Here is a 25,081-nt window from a genome sequence, read left to right on the forward strand (position 1 = left end):
TTTTTTCAGAGTTCATAGATGCTCTTGAGCTACATATTTTCAAACGTACAAATTAATTATCTGTATTATTATTATATAAGTTTGAAATCTCATTATCGTGAACCTTGAATAGAGAATTTAATACATTTGTAATTAATTTGCTTAATGCTTGAGTTTAAAATTGCAATATTTAAAAGCAACAATGCTTTTGCCTTCCTTTCAATTAATAATATTAGATTTTTTGAATGTAATGTGTTTAGTTTCATTGACCTTTCAGCTTGTTTCATACAAAAGGAACATTAATAAGAGCTGGCAGAAATTAATATGTAAAACGTTTTCGTTTTTTTTTAAATCAAGGGTCAGTCAATCAGTTAAATATTTCTCGCGGTGAAATTTCTGCATATATATACTGTTCTATATTTTCTGTTTGCTTTCTTGTGTATGCTCTTAACATACTTCTAAGTGCTATACTTTGAGATAAAATATCTATTATACACGATAACTAAACCACTCACGAATAGGGATATTCACCAAAGGCATAGGAAAATCTCTGAAAATTTAAATTGACGTAAACACGAATTCGATATGTTTGTGTGGCACCAATGTAGGCACCACTGAAAGTTTGGTTGGTCCACATTTTTCCTTGTACGGGTGAAACATTTCGAAAATTGAAACTTGGGAATCTTTTTCCTAATTTGTTTTCTATGGTGATTGAATATCATGATATTGGTCTAAAGATGGATGCATGAGTCCAGTCTCTGCAAAAAGTGAAAACTGATATTTCTAATGAAAGACTGGAGTTTACACCTCTTTAAATTTGGGTGGTTTATCTTGCTCCATTGAATAGGGAAATTTGTAAAAGTGAATACATTTTCATGTACGTACAAGGCAATTAATTTGAGAATTGTTATAACACAATTTGGTAAATGTTGGTGCACTTACCTCCAATCGGGTAGCCCGTTCTTTCCCCATTGATGAATAAAATGTTGCCAAACATACGTTGTAACGCTGGGGTTCCTGTATTGGAAGCCAAGTTTTGTAATGATAATGTTATTGTGAAATGAAATGAAATGAAATGAAATCTTTGTTTTACGTCCCACGGTTATGCCGGTTAGGCTAAAGGAGACGGTGATGATGAGAGATGAGTGAAATGGTGGAATGAAGAAAGTGGGAGGAAACGGGAGAACCCCGAGAAAACCCACGAGCACGGTGTTTGTCCACCACAAAGTTCACTTGGCGGGGGCTGGGATCGAACCCGGGACCCCAAGCACCAGAGGTGAACGCTCTACCACTGAGCCACCGCGCCCCCCCGATAATGTTATTGTCTCGGGCGCTAAGTTTTGCAACGATTGAAAATAACTAATAATTAAAGAAAATTTCTGCTCGGGCTGCCAAATAGAATTACTGCGTGATATTACGAATAAGCAGATCTTACGTATTCGGGCGACGAAGAATATGAAACGTATTGTTTTCGGAATTCGATTCCTTATCTCTAATCTGCATATTTAATCTGAACTAGAACGAATAATTAAGGCACTCACGGATGAGCCTAATATGCATCAGAAAAATGAATACCTGACCTTGTACTTGAAAAGTGAATGGTACTGATGAGCGACAACTCATCTGCCTATTACACAAATGAAATAAAAAAAATGAATGAGAGTTTGGAGAATTGAAGTTGACTCCACGGGGCTCGAACTTCAGTTCTCCAAGGTAAAAATACAGTTTTGCTAAGATGGTTTGGAATAAAAAAAAATGATATATATATATAACGAAAGATGACCTAATGTCTAATCAATCCTGTTTTCCCCATAACGGTGTCTCCAAGGCGCTAGGAAAACAGGTGCGTAGTTAATAGTTAAGTGATTTAAACATGCGGAGCAAAAATCTCACAAGCTGCAAAGCTGAAAGAAAGATTTTTCGCTAATGGCTTGTTCAGTTGGCTACACTGACTATCACTCTGTCACCGAAGTGTGTGGAGATAGCAAAAATAGTTAAAAAGCAACAAACAAGGAAAGTTTAATTTAAAGTTTAAAAAAAATGAGTAAATTTAGATAAAAATTTCTGATGGTCAATGTAACCGTATTTCAACTTTTTCAGTTCTTCTAGGTATGCTAATACCGGTTAAAGAAATAGGCATATCTTTGAAATAATAACCACATAAATGCTTTGGTTCTAACGTCAAATAGACTTTTAATAAATTTAACGAGAAATAAGGTGATATCTACAAAAATCAACAAGAAAGTTAATTTGGATTTACAAAAAAAAAAAAAAAAAAAAAAAAATGAATTAATTGACTTTACTGAAAATGAATCAGACTTTTGACTGTTTTGACCAAATAATATGATTTCTGTTAACACATTCTTCACTGTACAACGTAATATTCAAATTATTTTATCTTGACTGTAAAATTTAGCAACAATTTACTTCTACTCAACTAAACTGACGATATTCGATTCTTTATAATTACCATGACGTAGTTATACAAACAAAAATTTCTATTAAACTGAATATTAATTAGCAAAATGATTTATTGTTTTCCTCCCAGACATAACCGACTATTAAGTAATTCGCCCACAGTTACTACCTCTTTTTATTAATAAAAGAAATGGAAATAAGTTTAAGAATCGGATTGCGGAATGAAAGAATTAATGGTTTAGGTTGCTTGCAAGACTTACTGGAGAAATAGTTTAGAAGCGATAGTATGCTTTTGAGAAAATTTAGTGCACTGTTTCTAATGAACTCTAATGAATTTTCAATATTAAAAGATTTGCATAAACAAAACATAGCTTTGTACACATACTATATCAGTTGGAAAATAATACCATTCACAATAAAAATCGTTACACAACACTAACTACACAAATATTTCATACTCAAATACACTACACAGAAATATATATATAGTATTACTATTATTATAGTTTGGCCAATTGATCAAAATAATTACATTGTCGACAATTTTTGATTTTCCCACTGATTCCTTATTTTGCGAATACACGTTTCTCCATAGCTATGGACCCTATCTGCGTTCGTTGCTCAGATAGGTACCTCCGAAGGGATTTACTCGAGTATCTTAAGTTGTTTACCTTATTTATGAGACTCTAACGATATTACGAGATAAGAATATTTACACTTATTTGTCTGAAACTTACTCAACATAGCACGTCTTTGGAAGCTTTATATTGATTGTTTCTTTTAAGAATGAGTATAATAAAAATTGACAAGTTACAATAAAATTATATTAAGCCTGTTTACCGCTCTGACACATATTTCCCTAACACAACCTATACAAATGTTAAAATTTGAAAAACTAGACTTTGACGCTAAATCATAGTTTACTCAAAACAGAAATTACATTACATTCACACATCTTAAACGCGATTTATGTTTAAAAGAGAAATAATCCATACTTGATATAAATAAATACTGGATTGCATATAAATGATTATAATGACGGCTTCAAGGATCTAAATATTGACACATTACGATTACAAATAAATGCATGATTGAAGATCAAATCAAAGCATACAAATTTCACTAGTAAAATAATCAAAAATTTTATGGTACTTATTCAAGAATGAAATTAATAGTTCCTATATCCGTGAACTAATTTTGGAAATGCAACCAAGGCATTAGGCTATTTGTTTATTTCTTTTAAAAAGAAAGAAAAAAAATGCTCTAAATGTTTACGGACAGTTCCGTATGAATAAACAATGTCCCGAAGTTTCTAGGAAAAGGTGAGTATGGAGATCACGAATCACGGAAATATTGGCCATAGTCCTTCTTCAATAACGAAAATAACAGAATACTTTGTCCTACCTTAATAAGTCCTTCCGCTTATATTTCCACACTTCAGAAGAAAACTGAACTGTACTTAACTGACCGTCACAATGCTTCCTAATGTCCCTTCTCAGATCCCGCTGTCCTCTGGATTCAACTCCCGGAGAAGAGGTCCACGTTTGTCTGAAGCGTCTGGGTCTTTGTGTGGCAAGGCATCTGTTCCAAGTATTGGGGATCGAACCCGTGTCTCCGTCCTTCATCTCCATGTTGTTGAAATGCAACGATGCGTCACTTATCACATCCATCTGCACTTAAATTTCACTCGCACAGTTTATATATATCCGCCATCCATCGCACTACTATTCCTCTCTGAATACTGGAAGTCCACGTATATAGATCAATCACAGACTCAGTTCAAAATCACCAATTAGGTAGCGTTACCGTAAGATGATAAGAATTATGTCTATCTGTCGATGTTTTAAATATTTGTATAAATAATCTTGTAACGACGAAGTTGCTGTGGATAACGCGTGGTTTAAGTAGCTGGCTGCTAACGGGTCTTTAGCTAGCCATTTTTCTGAAATTTAAACACTTAAATATATATATATATATATATATATATATATATATATATATATATATATATATATATATATATATATGTATATATGAGTTGACGTATGCTTATGAATCGCGTGTAGGTGATGTTTTCACGATGAAGTGTCGACTTAGAGTAACCTCTCTTCCGTGTAGGCGTTCTCCCAGCTTTCTTTATTTTTTTTAAAAAAAGTAGACGCTTCATTCTTCTCTTTGTGAATTTTGAATTTCGGATTCTGATTCGCCGCTTCAAGTTCGTGACACCATTTCTCCAAAAATCGGTTGATGGCTTGGCTTGGGTCCTTTGCGTCTCTTTTATGTTAGTACGTGATGTTAAAGAGATTCATAAGCACTTGCGAAGATTGTAGATAAAAAAGTTTGGTTCCTGTGTGTCTGTGACGTGATATTTGCGATATCGAGGTACTTAGGTAGTGCGACAGTATGGCTGGAGTAACAATAGCAAATTCCATTACCGTTTACTGGCGAGGTAGAAAAATGGGTGGTCTATTAGTGCGGTCGACGTTTTATGTTTTTTTTCTGAAAAGCAGAGAAACTTCTTTACCTGGGACAAATGAAAGAGGTTCGCTTGGTTGCTAAATGAAACAAAATAAAATTTTCCTTGACTTTTTAAAATAAATTGAATTTACATATAAATATGTTTTAATTTGAATATATGAACAATTAATTGAGTGTGTGAGCGTAATTGTCACAATACCCCCCTCCCAAGATGTAGCAAGTGCTGCAACAGAGTGAGGCACGGCTGCATCTAAGGAGAAGTAACATTTGCTAAATATAAAAGTTCAAATTCTAACAAAAAGTACAAATACATGAAAATCCTAACCCTAATCTATGTTGAAGAAAATTTATAAATTCACCAAAAATCCGAACCCTAATGGTAAAATTTCGTGCAAGCTGAGAGAGATAATCTCAACCTAGATGAGAGGTCTCAGGTATTGAGTTGGTGGTCAGTTCAAGCTGCTGGACACAAGCTTATGAGGCATGTTTTAAATAATATGACCTTATTCTTAATCGTCTCTTGGAGTTCTTCTTTATTTTCTATGCGCGGGATACGACTTCTTATATTTCTTCCGAAGTGCTGGCTGCCCTAGGTAACAAAACAACAAAACAACAATATTGTATAATTTTCAGCGTCTTGTATCATCGGGAAAGAGAGCATTGGTTACAGAGGGTGGCATGGAGCTTCAATTCCTCCATGTGCGAGGGCAAAGCCACTGCTCGCACTTTTGCTTTTCTTCTTCGGCCATGATTCTTCTTCAGTAACATAACTTTAAAATATAAGGAGAGTAAAATGATAAAGGCAAAGTTCCTGTCGCGAACATCCAATTGTTGGAACTTGCAAACATCTTGGTGGATTTGTCATCTGCTCGCAGCTCGTAGCTCACTATTCTTAGGCTCGGCGCGTTTTCGCAGGTATCATCACCAAGGCGAAGGGGTGCGTTGAGTCTCTGCTCTAAACGCAAACTCCACTTCAGAGAGCTCAAATCGGGAATCCATCTCTACCGATTGCTCCGTATACAGACACTTCTTCGTGCATAACAAAAATTACATCTCCTGGGCCGGTTTCAATGCTGGGTTGCGCACATTGGTGAACATCTTTTTCCAATCTTCCTCTGTAATTTTGATTGCCTCACATCCGATATCTGAAATAAAGTTAAAACAAATGCTGGTAAACAAATTCACTTCTGGGCATTATGCTTCCATTAGTACATATTCTTATTCTTTATGTTTAACTTCTAGGGTTAGCCGCTTGGATAGGAGATGCAGGTACATTCAACTGAGTTGTGCCATAGATAAAATTCTCTTATATTTCATTCATCCGTTTCCTGCTAAATTTTCTTTCTTCGCGCTACTACTTCATTCTTGACTTATACTTTTGTTGCAGTATCTTCTTGCAATATCTCTTTACTTCTTGCCTACAATCATTGTATTTCTGTGCTTCCATTAGTTTTCATGCCATTGTGTATCTTAGTCTGTTTTCCAGCAAGCTGTCACGTAACCTCGACTCGAACCTGGACCGTTGGAGTCAATTTCTAGTTTTCCTGCTGCTGCTCTGCCTGCAGGACCAGTGGGTTGGTAGCATTGATGCTGTCTGGTGTACCGCTACCTCTCCCTCGTGACCCACGATTGTTTCCTCTGGTGTGACCTCTTCGCTCCGAGCTGTTCCCTCGATGCGTGGTCACTTGTCGGACTTGTCTCTCTTCATTTCTTGACCTGTCTCCTCTGATTCTTTGATTGCGGCGGAAACGGTGCTGTGCGTGACCTCTTGTCGGTGCTCCTGTACTTCTCTCGCTGCCGGAACTGTCTTCATCTGTCCGCTGTGATGGCTGGTGAGTGTTGCGCAATCGATTGTCCTCTCTTCGATACGGATGGTTCCGTTGTCTTCTATTTCCGGAGTCCCTATATACGGTTTCCTCCGTTGACTGCCTACGCACATGCTGTACTCTCCGTTGGCCTGTCGTACCCCCGTTATTCCTTTGGGCATTTCGGTCTCTCTGGAAACTCTCTATCCTGTCCAGCTCCTCGCTGTCCCAGAGGATCATTGACAGTTGCTCCGTATCCTCCAGCTGAACTCCGATGAGCTGTCTTTGGATGCGTAACGGTAGCATGTTCTTCATGTTTGAGAGAACTTCTGCTTCCGACATAGAAGGACTTAGTTCTCGGAACGCCTTGACTTGCTCCCAAAGGAATTCACGCAGGGATTTACGTGAATCAGCCCTATAACGTGTGTTTCTGAGGCGAGTGAGTTTTCGCTGAATAATGGCTTCACTTTGGAAATTCCTCAGAAAAGCACGACAGAAGTCTTCAAAAGTTCTGAATTGTTGGATGTGATTGTCTATCCACATCTTTGCTGCTCCACGTAGGATACGTGGAATTATGTGGAGAAGTTCTTCCTGCGCTATTCCGTATAGCCTGCAATCATCCAACAACCGCTCAAGGAAGGTTGATGGCAGTCCCACATCCGTATCCGGGTCAAACGATGGCAATTCATCTATTTTAGGAGCTCGAAGAAAACTTCTGCAGCTAGCGTGAGAGTCCACAGATCTTCCACTCTCCTGATTCCCTTGACTGAGGTCTTCTAAAATTGGATTTGAAACCGGAGGCGTCGGAGTCCTTCGAGGTGGTTCCATTCCTGAGAAGGCGGGTTGAGGTATGTTTCTTACTGCTTCCCCAACTCTCCTTTCTACCAACTCGGACATCTTCTCCGTTAGGGATGCTGTCAGTTGGTCCACCGTCTGCTGAATAGCTCCTGCTTTCTCCCGTTCGACATCTTGGATTTGCCGGAGTTCCTCAATCCTGGTGCTCTGATTAGTGAGGCTCTCTATTAGCTCCTCTTGTCGTACAGTCATGGAATGTTCAATATTCTCCATCCTTGTCTGCAGCTCTATCCTTTGTGCTTGGGTCTGCGTCTCCAAGTCCATCCGCATGCGCTGCATATCTTCTAGGACCTGTCCCTGCCTTTCCTCCATTTGCCTGACCATCCTCTCTTCCATTTGGCCAGCTTGTGCCGTGAGACGTTCTTCTGTCTCCTGCAACTGCCTGTGCTGCCGCTCTCTCTGTTCCTCCAGACTTTGGGAGATTGTGCGCTTGAAGTCCTCCAGCGCTTCCGTGTTTGACTTCTGGTGTTCGTCCAGCCTCCTAGCTTGCTCCTGTAGTTTCTTCGAGAGGTCTTCTGCCAAATGGTCTTGTTTTTCCATGAGCTTGTCAAGTTTTCTATCTTGTTCTTCTCGGTCTTGTGCCAGATGGTCTTGTTTTTCCATGAGCTTGTCAAGTTTTCTATCTTGTTCTTCACTTTTCTTCTTCTGTTCTTCTCTAAATTCTTCGTTTTTCTTCCTCTGTTCTTCTCTAAATTCTTCGTTTTTCTTGTTTTCTTCTTTTTGTTGTCTCATGAACTCATGTAACGCTGATAGAAGAGATTCCTGAAAATCGCCATTAGTGCTGTTCGGCCTGTGATGCTGTTGAATGTTGTCTCTACTTCCTTGAGTGACATCATTTTCCATAACTGGACTTGTATCCCTCTGGTCACCACATTCGGGACAATTTCGAGCCTCATCCGTGGGATCCAAATCCTGTTCCCATAGGTCACGTCCACACGTGCGACAACGTTGTGCTTCTTCCATTGCAGACATCCTGTTTCTTGGTCGTTGCCTCAAGGTAGATGGCCTCAACTGTGGCATCTGCAAGTAGACTTAAATAACTGGATTGTCAGAATAATTCTTATTAAAATTTGTCTAAAATGAATTCTAATTGTCTGACCTATGCTGTCAATCACTCTAAATTTCGTACTCTAAGTTCACCTTAATACGCAAAAATATTACTATTTCATCAATGTAGCATGCCAAGCTACTTTAGCACCACACGTTTTCCAACACAACTTAGTTCATTCTTGTTTTTTTTTTCTTTTTTTTACTATATTCATATGGATATTTATGTGTATATACAAATAGTGTATTAATTAACAGATAACATGTCTAAAACACAATAATATGTAAGTAATAGAATGCATGTGTAAATAAAAGTATTAAATCTGACCTATTCTAAACCTATATCTATATATGAATATATAATTATGTTAATACTAATGTTATTCACTAGAAACACACTTAGCTAAATTTATGCATCAATATGCCAAGAATTTGCATGTTCACTTATATTAGTTGCTTACCTGGTGCATTACCTTTTTGTTTCCTTCTTTCCTTCTTTTCTTCTCTTTTATTTTAAACAAACAAAATGGTGTATCTCCTTTCTCTTCCAATCAAACAAACCAACAAACAAACATGAGGTAAGAACAATTATTATTATTATTATTATTATTATTATTATTATTATTTTACGCATGTGCTGAAATGAAATAGAATTGGATGCGAGGGGGAGTAGAACGCTTAATCGTTCCCTACGGGTAATCTCGAAATAATGATTCTTTGAATACAAAGTTACCTAATTTCATATCACGCTTCCCATTCTTAATTTTAGTATTACGGAATAGACTTGATTACTGTTTTCGTTCGCTGTTCGAAATTTACTATGTATGCTTCTCCAAACTAGATTTCCTACTTTTTTTTAAAGCTTACTACGTTTTTCGGTCCTGAAATAAAATTAACTACGCATGTTGGTCCTTCAAATGAGATTAACTACGCATTCGGGTTCCTCAGATAAGATTAACTACGCATTCGGGTCTCTGTTCGGGAAGCCATTTCTTGTAACGCTGGGGTTCCTGTATTGGAAGCCAAGTTTTGTAATGATAATGTTATTGTCTCGGGCGCTAAGTTTTGCAACGATTGAAAATAACTAATAATTAAAGGAAAATTTCTGCTCGGGCTGCCAAATAGAATTACTGCGTGATATTACGAATAAGCAGATCTTACGTATTCGGGCGACGAAGAATATGAAACGTATTGTTTTCGGAATTCGATTCCTTATCTCTAATCTGCATATTTAATCTGAACTAGAACGAATAATTAAGGCACTCACGGATGAGCCTAATATGCATCAGAAAAATGAATACCTGACCTTGTACTTGAAAAGTGAATGGTACTGATGAGCGACAACTCATCTGCCTATTACACAAATGAAATAAAAAAAATGAATGAGAGTTTGGAGAATTGAAGTTGACTCCACGGGGCTCGAACTTCAGTTCTCCAAGGTAAAAATACAGTTTTGCTAAGATGGTTTGGAATAAAAAAAATGATATATATATATAACGAAAGATGACCTAATGTCTAATCAATCCTGTTTTCCCCATAACGGTGTCTCCAAGGCGCTAGGAAAACAGGTGCGTAGTTAATAGTTAAGTGATTTAAACATGCGGAGCAAAAATCTCACAAGCTGCAAAGCTGAAAGAAAGATTTTTCGCTAATGGCTTGTTCAGTTGGCTACACTGACTATCACCTTGTCACCGAAGTGTGTGGAGATAGCAAAAATAGTTAAAAAGCAACAAACAAGGAAAGTTTAATTTAAAGTTTAAAAAAAAATGAGTAAATTTAGATAAAAATTTCTGATGGTCAATGTAACCGTATTTCAACTTTTTCAGTTCTTCTAGGTATGCTAATACCGGTTAAAGAAATAGGCATATCTTTGAAATAATAACCACATAAATGCTTTGGTTCTAACGTCAAATAGACTTTTAATAAATTTAACGAGAAATAAGGTGATATCTACAAAAATCAACAAGAAAGTTAATTTGGATTTACAAAAAAAAAAAAAAAAAAAAAAAAATGAATTAATTGACTTTACTGAAAATGAATCAGACTTTTGACTGTTTTGACCAAATAATATGATTTCTGTTAACACATTCTTCACTGTACAACGTAATATTCAAATTATTTTATCTTGACTGTAAAATTTAGCAACAATTTACTTCTACTCAACTAAACTGACGATATTCGATTCTTTATAATTACCATGACGTAGTTATACAAACAAAAATTTCTATTAAACTGAATATTAATTAGCAAAATGATTTATTGTTTTCCTCCCAGACATAACCGACTATTAAGTAATTCGCCCACAGTTACTACCTCTTTTTATTAATAAAAGAAATGGAAATGAGTTTAAGAATCGGATTGCGGAATGAAAGAATTAATGGTTTAGGTTGCTTGCAAGACTTACTGGAGAAATAGTTTAGAAGCGATAGTATGCTTTTGAGAAAATTTAGTGCACTGTTTCTAATGAACTCTAATGAATTTTCAATATTAAAAGATTTGCATAAACAAAACATAGCTTTGTACACATACTATATCAGTTGGAAAATAATACCATTCACAATAAAAATCGTTACACAACACTAACTACACAAATATTTCATACTCAAATACACTACACAGAAATATATATATAGTATTACTATTATTATAGTTTGGCCAATTGATCAAAATAATTACATTGTCGACAATTTTTGATTTTCCCACTGATTCCTTATTTTGCGAATACACGTTTCTCCATAGCTATGGACCCTATCTGCGTTCGTTGCTCAGATAGGTACCTCCGAAGGGATTTACTCGAGTATCTTAAGTTGTTTACCTTATTTATGAGACTCTAACGATATTACGAGATAAGAATATTTACACTTATTTGTCTGAAACTTACTCAACATAGCACGTCTTTGGAAGCTTTATATTGATTGTTTCTTTTAAGAATGAGTATAATAAAAATTGACAAGTTACAATAAAATTATATTAAGCCTGTTTACCGCTCTGACACATATTTCCCTAACACAACCTATACAAATGTTAAAATTTGAAAAACTAGACTTTGACGCTAAATCATAGTTTACTCAAAACAGAAATTACATTACATTCACACATCTTAAACACGATTTAAGTTTAAAAGAGAAATAGTCCATACTTGATATAAATAAATACTGGATTGCATATAAATGATTATAATGACGGCTTCAAGGATCTAAATATTGACACATTACGATTACAAATAAATGCATGATTGAAGATCAAATCAAAGTATACAAATTTCACTAGTAAAATAATCAAAAATTTTATGGTACTTATTCAAGAATGAAATTAATAGTTCCTATATCCGTGAACTAATTTTGGAAATGCAACCAAGGCATTAGGCTATTTGTTTACTTCTTTTAAAAAGAAAGAAAAAAAAATGCTCTAAATGTTTACGGACAGTTCCGTATGAATAAACAATGTCCCGAAGTTTCTAGGAAAAGGTGAATATGGAGATCACGAATCACGGAAATATTGGCCATAGTCCTTCTTCAATAACGAAAATAACAGAATACTTTGTCCTACCTTAATAAGTCCTTCCGCTTATATTTCCACACTTCAGAAGAAAACTGCACTGTACTTAACTGACCGTCACAATGCTTCCTAATGTCCCTTCTCAGACCCCGCTGTCCTCTGGATTCAACTCCCGGAGAAGAGGTCCACGTTTGTCTGAAGCGTCTGGGTCTTCGTGTGGCAAGGCATCTGTTCCAAGTATCGGGTATCGAACCCGTGTCTCCGTCCTTCATCTCCATGTTGTTGAAATGCAACGATGCGTCACTTATCACATCCATCTGCACTTAAATTTCACTCGCACAGTTTATATATATCCGCCATCCATCGCACTACTATTCCTCTCTGAATACTGGAAGTCCACGTATATAGATCAATCACAGACTCAGTTCAAAATCACCAATTAGGTAGCGTTACCGTAAGATGATAAGAATTATGTCTATCTGTCGATGTTTTAAATATTTGTATAAATAATCTTGTAACGACGAAGTTGCTGTGGATAACGCGTGGTTTAAGTAGCTGGCTGCTAACGGGTCTTTAGCTAGCCATTTTTCTGAAATTTAAACACTTAAATATATATATATATATATATATATATATATATATATATATATATATATATATATATATATATATATATATATATATATGAGTTGACGTATGCTTATGAATCGCGTGTTGGTGATGTTTTCACGATGAAGATTCGATTTAGAGTAACCTCTCTTCCGTGTAGGCGTTCTCCCAGCTTTCTTTCTTTTTTCTTTTTAAAAAATAGACGCTTCATTCTTCTCTTTGTGAATTTTGAATTTCGGATTCTGATTCGCCGCTTCAAGTTCGTGACACCATTTCTCCAAAAATCGGTTGATGGCTTGGCTTGGGTCCTTTGCGTCTCTTTTGGGTTAGTACGTGATGTTAAAGAGATTCATAAGCACTTGCGAATATTGTAGATAAAAAAGTTTGGTTCCTGTGTGTCTGTGACGTGATATTTGCGATATCGAGGTACTTAGGTAGTGCGACAGTATGGCTGGAGTAACAATAGCAAATTCCATTACCGTTTACTGGCGAGGTAGAAAAATGGGTGGTCTATTAGTGCGGTCGACGTTTTATGTTTTTTTTTCTGAAAAGCAGAGAAACTTCTTTACCTGGGACAAATGAAAGAGGTTCGCTTGGTTGCTAAATGAAACAAAATAAAATTTTCCTTGACTTTTTAAAATAAATTGAATTTACATATAAATATGTTTTAATTTGAATATATGAACAATTAATTGAGTGTGTGAGCGTAATTGTCACAACGTTATCAATACGTTTTAATGCTAGACTTTCTCAACGTAAGTTATTGTCTAAGATGAGACTTTATTGTATTTCTAACGTGCAGCGAGTAGAATTCCTTCAGTTTTCTTCAAGTATTTCATCCACTGTACTGCAGCAAAAGACTGAATATACTGCGAGTGGTTCAGTATCTTTTATATGTTAGAGATACAGTGGTGCATTGTTTCAAATTTTGCAAGGAATAGATCGATTTCTTAAATCTTGGAATTTACTAAATTTATTGTGAACAGTTTCCCCGTGGAGAAGGAAAAAAAATCGTTCCAATGTCCATTTGATTTGTTCTACATTTGAAATTCTCGGTTTACTTCAAATATTTTCTAACTCGTATATAGTCTCTATCTTTCCCTTTCTTTATCAAATGCAATATGTAGTAAAATAATACATTATATACAGACTGAGTTATAATGTTATTGATATATAGGACACACTGGACAACACACTCCAAACCATAGAGAATTCATGTTAAAATTAAACTGCAAAAACTTGTTTCAGTTCTCCATAGGGGTACCAACTTTTGTTGGCATGTTGTAATATTACGTATAAGTAAGGTTCGTTCTGCCCATTTATTTCTAATTTTTTATAACATACTACATAATGAGGTTATAGGGCCTAGTAGTCAGGGGAACTGAATTTAAAGCTTTGTTTAAAAATCTGGTCAGCATGCTTCATAAATAGACCATCTTCTTGGAAAAACATTTTCGCAATCAAATATTTTGCACACCTGGTGGAAGAGTGTTACAATTCAAAAAATGGAAATTTTATGGTTATCATCGCTCGAAAGAGAGTAGAGGCAGAGAAGCTAGCTCTCCCTGGTGTTATTTTCGCAGAAACGTAACCAAACAAATTAAATTCTAGATGGCAGAAATGCCAGTATTCCAGGGAGCGATTTAGATAGAATAACAAACTTTAAAAGTCATGTTCTCAAAATTTGTTTTTTTTTATTTCTAACAGCCTTCCACCGAGTGTACCATTTGTAACAACATTAAGCTCTGTCCAGTATGTAAATTTTATTTACAGAAATCATGGCATGAAAACGAAGATCTCTCAACGTGGAATTTGGAAGCTAATATCCACCTCCATAGTGAAATTCACGAAGATCAGTGCACTGGATGGTTTGAAACCTTTGAGCTATTCATCTCTGCACGTCAGTATCAGGTATGTTTAACTTGAAATCATATTACTGGTGTCAACTAATAGTTTTGTTTTTAATAGTTTGTAACTTTACTACAGACTGGATATTGAGGATTTAGGGTTGTTTTCATATTTGTTTGTGTTTGAAAAAAAATAACGGTAGTGAATTTCTATGTACCATTATCGTTGAATTTGTGAACTAATAAGGAATTTTGTAGTGGGAACAGAAAGAAAAATGTAGATACTTAAAAATTCGGTAGGAAGTTGAAAACACGTCGGATGTCTGAATTGGAAACAGTAAAGCGGCTACCGTAGTGTCAGTCTGGGCTGTTGGTGATGGGGGCGTTAGAGAAACTACGAGCAATATAACGGCAACGAGAAGTAATGTAATCCGAGTATGAACTCAGTAGACGGTGAAAATATAAAAAATACGAAACATTACGCCGGCTCCGTGATGTTACAGGCGCAAAATACTAGGTTTCAATTTTTCGAGTGTTCACATTTACTAAGTGCTTTATTGCCCATAACTATGTCTACATTCTACGGTACTGTGTGCGTGTTTTTATTGAGATGTTGTTTTTGAGCAATAGCGCTATACCAAGGTACCGGTGCTTCCATTCACTCAGCTGGAGATGTTGCGATTTTATTTGAGGAACATCGAGATGTAGTTAAACATGTCCTGTCGCCAACCACATTTTCACACCTGGACATAGTCTGTAGTTCTTCTTGTAGACACAAATCTGGCAGAAATATCCACTTTAATCATCTCTAATGAAATTGAATGATACTGATCACGGAATAGTGTAATACTTCACTTGCTGCCATTTACGTCTTACATGATTTCATTCTAAGCATCAGAAATGTTCTGAAAGCGTATGTGGAACAAAGCCAAGTTAATCTGGTAAGTAACACTTTTCTCAAATGTTTCCATTATAATAATACTTATAAACATCTGCTCAGGGTCAATGCATTTTTAACCATTCCATTTTAATATATTATGATGGAATGCAGTGGCGGCGATTGGACGTTAAAAGGGGGGGCAAGACATGATCTGAATATTTTATATCAATGTTAGTTTTCTTTGTTGCTTGTAACACTTTGTCTGACAAAAGATTGTATAACTATTAGGATACTGTCTTTTTCAGTTAATATACCGTATATCTTGTTTCATATTTATTAAGTAAATTGACAAAAGCAACGCAAGTAGATACTAGCCCTTTTACTTGCATTAACACTTAGCAACAACACACAAATATACTATTATACTATTCAACTAATATACTATTAGTTCATATACTATGACTAATAAACTATTGAACGTCGTAATCTTGTATCACTTAAAATTTCTGTTGCTCTGGAATATTATAATATATTTGTCTAATCGAATCAATTTATCTATTTTACTATTTTATCCGTAGTAACTATGAAACAAACCATACCTTATGCTAATACGCAATGTTTTCAATTTTAATGCGAATGGTTAGCAATAATCTGTGCCTTCACTTTTTTGACAACTTTTTTTTTATCCGTCTGTCTTCACATATTTACAGTACTCTAACAGATTTTTTTTACTTCGATCTCTCCATGAAATCCATATATTTGCTCCCAAGGGATTCAACTGTTAATTTAATGGGAGAATAGCGAGACCATTGGAATCCAAAATTAGTGACAAACAAAACTTGATCCCTGACTTCTACATGTGCACCATTGTTCTCTCGGTTTTCTGTCCTACCGGCTTGCTTCAAAGACTCACTGCCCTTACGAACTATTGCGAAACTCAAATGTTACTAAATGATTCATATAAGCATTATATAACTACCTATGAGATTTCGTAGTTGACTTCCCAACTTCAGGGAACAAAATCTATTTGCAACATTCTATTCATTAATATTTATTATAATAGTAACAGTAATAATAATAATATTAATGTGTAACTCTGTTACTGCTCAACTACTGACACTTGCGCTAGCCACTTGATAGACATATACTTTCAGTTGAGTTGATTTTGAGTTATCACCCCTTTAAGCAGGGAAGCTATATGAAACGGGACCTACTAATTCACGTGGAATCCGAACCACATGAGCTCCCGCCGAGAATCGAATCCGGGTCACCCACTCCAAAGCCGAGGACGATAACCACTCAGCCACGAAGAAGCCCATAGACATATTTGCTTTCGGGGTATTTCTCATTTCTCTATTGCAAAATAACTCAATTCGTTATATATTGTCGCAGTGTATTTGTATATACATAAACGTACTACCTCAGTCTCTTGAATCATAACAGGATAAAATTAATGTCAAATTTGCAGTACCTAGACAAAATCCTATTTTTCAATATAATCCTTCCGCTCCGCCATTACATACTTCAATATCACACCACAACTAGAGAAAGAAGATCAGAAGTCTAACCTCAACGTCGTAGAATCACCACACCAGCAGCAAATTCCTGTTTAAAACGATTTTTCTTCCCTGACCAATAAACTAGCAGAGCCCTATTTAATAGTTACAGAAACCAGTTTGCATAACCAAAATAGAAAGAGGAATTAAGGAAATAAGCTACGAAACAAAAAACTATTAGAACGGGGTGACGTATAGAGGAAAACAGGGGACACCACAAAACTTCCAACAAAATCCACAACAGAAGATCAAATACTGGACTTCTCAATATGCAGAAAGCGTAAATATCGTGCTTCTACCTATTTTAAATGTCCAAAAAGCGTATAAGGTCGATCCTTGTTCAGGAGTCAAAGATCAAGCAATTCTAATGACAGAACAAAGAATATAAATAGTCTCTAAATTACGCAGACGAACAGTGTTACTGGAAACCGGATCCCGCATTTCCATCTGGCCTTTCAAATATTTACTTCTTGATGTTCAGTTAATACCACATAACACATCGGTTAAAGGGATATGAAATAAAATTATTACCTTGAAATATGTAGCAATGGTTTCATTCAAAGTTGGGAAACATTTTCTCATTACTTTTGTATAAGGATGAAATCATGTATTCCAGTTATTTTTAGTTTAAACTTGCTTATACGCTTATGTTACAATCGATTTAACAAAGAATCTTATATCTCTAATCATAAGAAGCCAACATTACCAGAAAAGAACCAGGAAAACATTCTATCACAACACACCACTCATATACTTAGACAAAGACAAGCTTGCTCTTTTATCGACAAACGCATTACGTTAGTTCAACTTTTCCACACATTTATTCCGGTAGTAGCAAAAAGACAGATTGAAGATTATACATCTTTCTTCGTATCGTTTCTCTACGACTTCCTTGACAAGGTAAACAACATGACGTAATTTCCAATCCAAATAATTATCCTATAACTTTAAGGAAAAATACGTCAGTGGTGGACCTTGTGGCATGCCAGGATTAATCTTTTCCAGCAATGAAAGCATACAAAATAGAAGAAAATAAAAATTGTACAGGAAAAGAGGAGGTTGTCATTTTTCGAAGTATAGATAATTTTTTCAAAATTAATGTTTTTGATATTAATCCTAATTTAGACCAGTCGCAGAAACAGGCCATTCATGAGTTATTATACAAATATAAAAATGTTTTTATACACTCTGGACGGAATTGGACATTATAGGGGATACAATCACAAAATAAGAATCCCTAAATCGGCAGTGTTCTCCAAATCTTGCTCCATCCGAAAAACCGCTGATACATGATCTTCAAGGTCAATCACATAAGAAAATCTTACAAAATTTTCATATGCGTGATGGGTCATAAAACTACCACGCAAGCTCTCTTAATTGTAACTAGGATGATTTTACATTGATTAACGAATAAGAACTTTTGCCGATGACATCGTGCTGGGAGGCTACAGTTTTCAACAATACCTATCGGAATTTTGTTTTAAAAATTAAAAAGTTTTGTGCTTCACCTAAGACAAATTTATTTTACACAGCGCTGAATGTTTTTGGATATTTAGTATCAGGCAATTCTATTAAAATCTCTGCAAGAAAGCCAAAAATACAGAATTCAAGATTCCACCAAAAGTGAATTTTGCGAAGTTTTACGGGCTTATGTTCCTACTTACTGGCACGTATCAAAGATTTTGTCATTAAAATAGAACCCTTTCAACAAATGTTTCTACAACAATATTTGTACTTTTCAAATAATCTTGTGGATCATGTTCCTGGTGTGGGGGCTGTAAGGTTCCGTACCTCAGGTGTAAGCTACTACTATAAAGCATGCTTCATTAACGAGCACGTGTTTTCTATTCAAAACATAGTCACCAACAGACGGTGGAAGGAGGATACCAGAAAGACGCAAAGTTGGTTCCTAAGGAAATCGAAGATGGCCAACCCTCTCCTCACGAACTTTCTTTTCAGAGAACAGCTATAAAAGAAGACCTCAAGTTGACAGAAGAATAAGTTCCACTGCTGATCACTAACCTTCCTAAACTATTCCTGAAATCGTTTTGTGTTAAGGAGATTTCCTTAAATCCAACTTCTGAAGCCGTAATAGGCAAAGGAATATTTCTATAACTACCTGCCCCGGAGCTCGTATAAGCAGAGATACAACTATACTATCTTCTAAAACTACGGTAAGTAAGAAAGATATCCTTTATATCACCACCCGAGGCCGCTGTAGGATAGAAGATTTTACCTTTTAATCTTAAGCTATTTATCACCATCGACTTCGCTAGAGGCAAAAGCATTACAGTTAAGCCGCATGGTATTGCTACTGTCGTTGCAACCATAACACCGATCTAAAAATAAACTAGCAATTATTTATTCCAAACTAATTTACGATTTAAACTTCTTTCAGAGGATTATTGAAACATGTTTCGCATGGATATTGCTCTCAATAGATTTGCGTGCACAGAAATATTCACTGAACCCTCAGATATTTACAAACCCGACTATCCTTCCGCAAACTTGATTCGTGTTGCAAGATGATACACTAGACCTACCTGTGAAGACCCACAATGTTCAACTTCATTAGGGGTAAGGAAAAGGGGGATAATTCTTGTTTGTCGTCTGCAGCGAATCCATGTTCTCCACATATGACCGAGAAATCAGAATCTTCTCGTCCACCAACTAGTAAAGAGCTCTCCATTAGTGAACAGTTATAATCATTGACGGAAAATCGCAAGAGACGTTTAGCGTCACGAACCAGAAGAACTGAGTAGAGCGCGATATCATATAAGAGGCAAATTGAAAGAAAAAGTGACTTTAGCAAATAAAGTAGCAAAGTAAGGTCACAAGAAGCTAATGAACCACTACACAGGCAACGAGAAAATATTAACAAGAGAGCCTCACTAAATGTATAATTTGTGGTGAAACGTTCAATGAAGGCTGGGTGTAGTGTGAATCCTGCGATGGCTGGGTTCATGAAACTGCAGCTCAATTGAATCAACAGATATCCATTACACGTTACCACTGTTAGCTTCGTGGATAGGTTTTCTTATTGTCCTTTCTAGGTGTAGAATATGATGTTTTTCAAACATCTTACGTGTTCGTTAGTGCTCGCCAATATTCCAAATATGTGAAATTTAGCGATCTGTATTGCCATTTGTTTATTTCATTATATTAGCATTTATGTCGATATGTTCAGTTTGTTAATAAAGTTCACATTCCATATTTCAGGCTTAATATGGAATGTGAACTTTATTAACATGTTTCGGGGCAATTTTACATCTTTTTACCAAGAGGCAGTTCAATGTGTTAAAATGTCTGGGGCTACCTCCTTTCCCCTAAAAATGTCAACTAATATTCACATGTTTATATTTCCAGGTTTACTTAAGGAAAATGCTTAGCACTCTTGAGTTAGGTACTAATTTGTGGAAAACAAAAAGTTCGACACCAGTCAAGTCTCCTCCTGAAATTGGGGGAGGCAGTGCTCCCTTGCAAAACCCATCCGTCTTGTTACGGCACTACGAGTTTTATGAATCCTGGTGCAGGAACGACCATGTTTTCAGTGCTTTTGTATCCATTCAGCACAGGCTGCTAGTATAGAACAGATAACTAGGCCCAAATGAAGATCAGCTAGAGCAGCTAGATTCATTTCTTCCACTCTTGAATAAAATTCACAAAACATGGTTACTTCCCTTTCCAGTAATGCTACATGATTTGCTATATCTATGCGATGTGCATTGTTAAATCAGTGTACAAAAGCATTTTTTCTCTCTACAAGTGAATGTCGCAACAGATCAACAAAAGATACAAATATCTACCAAGACAAACTACATAAAATCAATAGATTTCGTTCTGAAACAATCACAGGAAAATATGGATATTATCAATATGGTTGTTTAGCATGTGGAAAACATTTTAGATATCAATGTACAGCTAGCAGCGCACAATGTAGGAATTGCAACGAATATAATCATTTTGCACACTATTGTCCAAATGTATACAAATAGGTACATAAGAAGAATCAATGAGTTGCCTGATGAAGATATTCAGAAGGAAGACAAGATCTTGATCCTTACTGAATTACAGAAGAATTAGATGACAGAGGCAAATACAAATGTAGAAGATGAACGAAATTTTAATTCAGTGGAGATTTTATGTTAAGCTCCATTTAGGTAGCCAATACAGAGAAGAAAATATGTTCTCTAGTAATTAATCTAATTTAATTGGTAAAACGAAATTCAGAGATTAAACACGAGAATCTTGAACCAGAAAATTGATCAGAGGAATCAGGTCTGTAGACACACCGACACAGCGACAAATAGGTAGTACAAACGGAATACCTTAGTATGAGTCGGGGAATACCTACAAGGTCAGCAATAATAGAAGAAAAGAATACAAATAATAGAAGTTCAAAACAAATATGGTAAACAGATGAGAATAGAAAATAATGCTACGAAAGAAAGAAACAGAAGAAAACAATACAGAAATGTAGATAGTGGAATAATAAGGATGTGTAAAAATAAAAGAAGGCGAAGATATAGAGGAATTAGTCATGAAGAAAGATGTAGAGGATAAGTTTAAAGAAATGATATAAAAAGATGATGGATGGAAGTCTGAAGAATTAAAGCAAACCGTTGAGACACAGGTGAAGAAGAGAGTCGGAGAGAAAAGAAATGCGTACAAGTTTACTTTTGGCCACCACTAGAAACAATTGTTAAAACTTATAATTCTTTCACTAATTTCCTTCTTATTGTCCCCTAAAAGGGTTCCCTTGGCGACATGAAAATGTCTCACTTGGCATAGATAAAATACAGGGATGAATAATTAAATATTATAATGCAAAAACTCAAACCAACCTGTGTTAGGTGGCCATTAAAACACGAATGCTATCCACTCGGGTCAGGGAAGAATAAAGCTGGTGGACCCGTACGCTAGCGCGGGAGTGCGTCCGAAAGGAACAAGTCTGTCAGCAGTCGGAGATATGTGCGCAAGCCAAGATGGAAAGCAATGGGTTTTGTCAGTGGTACGAATTTCAATAACACTTGTAATGGTTTCGTACTAGTAACGTTGCACTTGAACACATAAAATACAGGTTTTTTACATTGTGCAAAAATATGCTGCCAGTGGAAAATAACATCTAATAGTGCCATCTTTCATATACACTTATTATATCCTGCATAAATCACTTGTAATCATTTTAGACTAGGAACACTACACTTGTAAACCTACAATACAGAGTATTACTTTGTATTTCGTTCTGTCGCCTGCCGATAATTGTTCCTTATAAATATGCCTATCAATACAAAGAATTGAATTTTACATGTAAATAGTTCAAAGTGTCGTGCGTGAAAGCTACACCTGCACATAAGATTGAGATACAGGTGAAGATGGGTTCAAGAGGGAAAGAAGCTGCAAAAACGAGAGAAAAGGGAGAAATTTTTGTATGATGGTTATTAGTAGCGAAAAATACATGAATGACGTGACATCTGACAAAGTAGAAGAAGGAAAGAAAACGGGAAAATGCTCTGATATAAAACAGTTGAACATTTGATTGTAGTTGAAAGATAAACTGTTGAATGTTTGTTGATTTCGGCTCCTATAGCCTATTATTTCTGTGCTTGAGGGAACCCAAACGATGTTTTCGAATATCGTAGCTTTTGATATGTTAATAGTATTCAGTGAAGTCGGCAGAATTATCGCGATGCTGCGCGGCTATATTATCAACGGTTTCCCAATCGTGCTGGGCAGTCGAGGAAAGCGTTTCGTCTCTTGCACTTGGTGTGCAGCTGACTCAACACAAAAGACGTCAGCAGATCATAGGCCGGGTTGAGGATAAACGGTCTCCCGGCATCCTTGCTGCAGTCCATGTGGTTCCCCAAATCTCGAAAACACGATTTTCCAGGGATGCTGCAATAAGCAATATGACGGTTTGGAGGATTCTGCTCAACAACGTGCTCCATCTTGACCATGTTCATCTGAATCAGGAACTCCGAGAACAAACTTTACATATCCGTCTAGAGTTTTGTCAGTGGATGAGGGCCAGGAAACACATGTTTACACAGCGACCTTCAAGAGTAATGGAGACGTCAGTATACACAACGCACACTACTGGTCCAGTTTGAATCCTTATTTTTTGTGCTAAATCTTGTCTGCGTGCACTACGAACAGAGAAAAATGCCTGTGCCGGGTGGACTGATAGTAGCTATTCAACTTCAAATAACAGGCGTAGATCCCTAACCGCAGAATTTAACGAAAAGTGTTTCCTATTAAAGTTGATTCTATTTCAATAATACTTCCAAAGAAATCGAAATTGATACCAATTTCCATTTGAACTTTTGGAATTGACCACCGTGGATGTATCCGCGCTACGCCACTTAATATAGAAGCCCACCATTGATTCTTCACGTACGATTTGGTCATTCAGTTTTTTGTTGTTGTTTGAAGTGTCTGCGTGCACTACGAACAGAGAAAAATGCCTGAGATGGGTGGTCTGAAGTGTCAATTCAACAACAAATAACATAAGTAGATGCCAAACCGTAGAATATGACGGAAAGTGTTTCACGTAGAAGTTGTTTCTTTATCAGTAATACTTCCAAAGAAGTCGAAATTGATACCAGCTTCCATTAAAAAAATTTGGAGTTGATCCTTTTGATGCATTCCCGCTACGCCACTGGATATGGAAGTATCACCATTTTATTCTTCAGATACGATTTAATCATTCCTTTTCTGTTTAAAGTGTCTCCGTGCACTACGAACAGAAAAATGAGTTTACCGGGCGGTCTGATAGCAATACAAACAAATAGACGTAGATCCGAAACCGTAGAATTTAACGAAGCTGTGTTTCCCGTAAAAGTTAATTTTTTTCCAATATTACTTCTAAAAAATCGAAATTGATACAATTTTTCATTAAAAATTTTGGAGTTGACCCCCGTTGGTTTATTTCCGCTACGCCACTGAGAATGGAAGTATCGCCCTTTGATTCTTCATGTACCATTTGGTTATTCATTTTTCGTTTCAAGCGTCTACGTCCACTAGAAGCTGAGAAAAATGCCTAAGACTGGTGGTCTGATACACCCCCTCCCCCTCCCTACATTGCACCGTCAAACTAAAATGATAAAAGTTATCCCAGGTCCGAACTTCATCCATGTTGAAAATTTGAATGAGATCGGTTTGGTGGTTCCAAAGTTATTAAGTTTTACTAGTATATACCCGCTTCGCTGGGTGAAATGAAAATTTAAATGCACAATTCCGTATCTCATGTGTTTTGTACCCTTGAAATATGCTGTTTTCGTTTTTAATGGCATCGAATTAAACGGCATCGGAAAGATCATTGATCACCTTGGGGACCCCGAATACCATGTATTCGACGCTAATATTAATCATTTTCGATCATTTTATTATCTCCCCATCTACCAAGCTACAGGGCTGAGTTTGGTTTCAAACGGGATCGTAAGTGTCATTCTTCATCTCAGCGACCCTAAAACTACGGATCAGTCAGTAATGTCGGATAATTTTGAACATTTTTATATATCTCCCCCTCCTCTTCTTTCATGTTGTGCGGCACGGTATTGGATGTGTCACCGGTCATCTAAGTGACCCGGGAAACTATGGATTCGACACTAATATGGGTTATTTTTATATTTCCCTCTCCCCCCTCTCCCAAGACGCGCTGCTTTATTTGGAATTAACACCATAAGGAGTGTCATTGTTCATATCGGTGATCCCAAAAACTATAGATTCAACACTAATTTCGAATCATTATAACCTCCTCCCCCATGTTGCGGCCCATGTCATTGGAAGTGTCACCGTCCATCTCAGCGACCCCCAAAATGTGGATTCAGCAAAAATATAGGTCATTTTTGACCATTTAAAACACTTTACTCCCATCAACCAAGTTGAAGGTTTGAATCTGAATTTAAACGGGATCGAGAGTATCACCGTTCATCTAAGCGACCCAGAAAACTATAAATTCTACTGATAGTGGACATTTTCGACCATTTTTAATATATCTCTTTCTCCCCCTCCTTCAACTTGTGGAGCTCATTTTTTTATTTAAACCGGACCTGAAATGTCACTGTTCATCTTAATGATCGGGAAAACTATGGATTAGACACTAATATT

At 36.3% G+C, this 25,081-nt stretch overlaps 1 protein-coding gene across 1 annotated transcript in view; it reads left to right on the forward strand.

The window, feature by feature from the left end:
• The first annotated feature begins 13,461 nt into the window (after positions 1-13,461).
• The window catches only part of LOC145685151 (uncharacterized), a 60,517-nt gene continuing 48,897 nt past the window's right edge, over positions 13,462-25,081 (forward strand). Inside the window, exons 1-3 of the mRNA XM_081757503.1 lie at positions 13,462-13,572; positions 14,463-14,600; positions 20,339-20,499. Of these exons, the coding sequence (XP_081613629.1) occupies positions 13,462-13,572; positions 14,463-14,600; positions 20,339-20,499 (410 nt within the window). The remainder of the gene's footprint in view (positions 13,573-14,462; positions 14,601-20,338; positions 20,500-25,081) is intronic.

This window comes from Thermobia domestica, chromosome 5, assembly GCF_964235325.1.
Source record: "Thermobia domestica chromosome 5, izTheDome1.hap1.1, whole genome shotgun sequence".
Lineage (NCBI taxonomy): Eukaryota > Metazoa > Arthropoda > Insecta > Zygentoma > Lepismatidae > Thermobia > Thermobia domestica.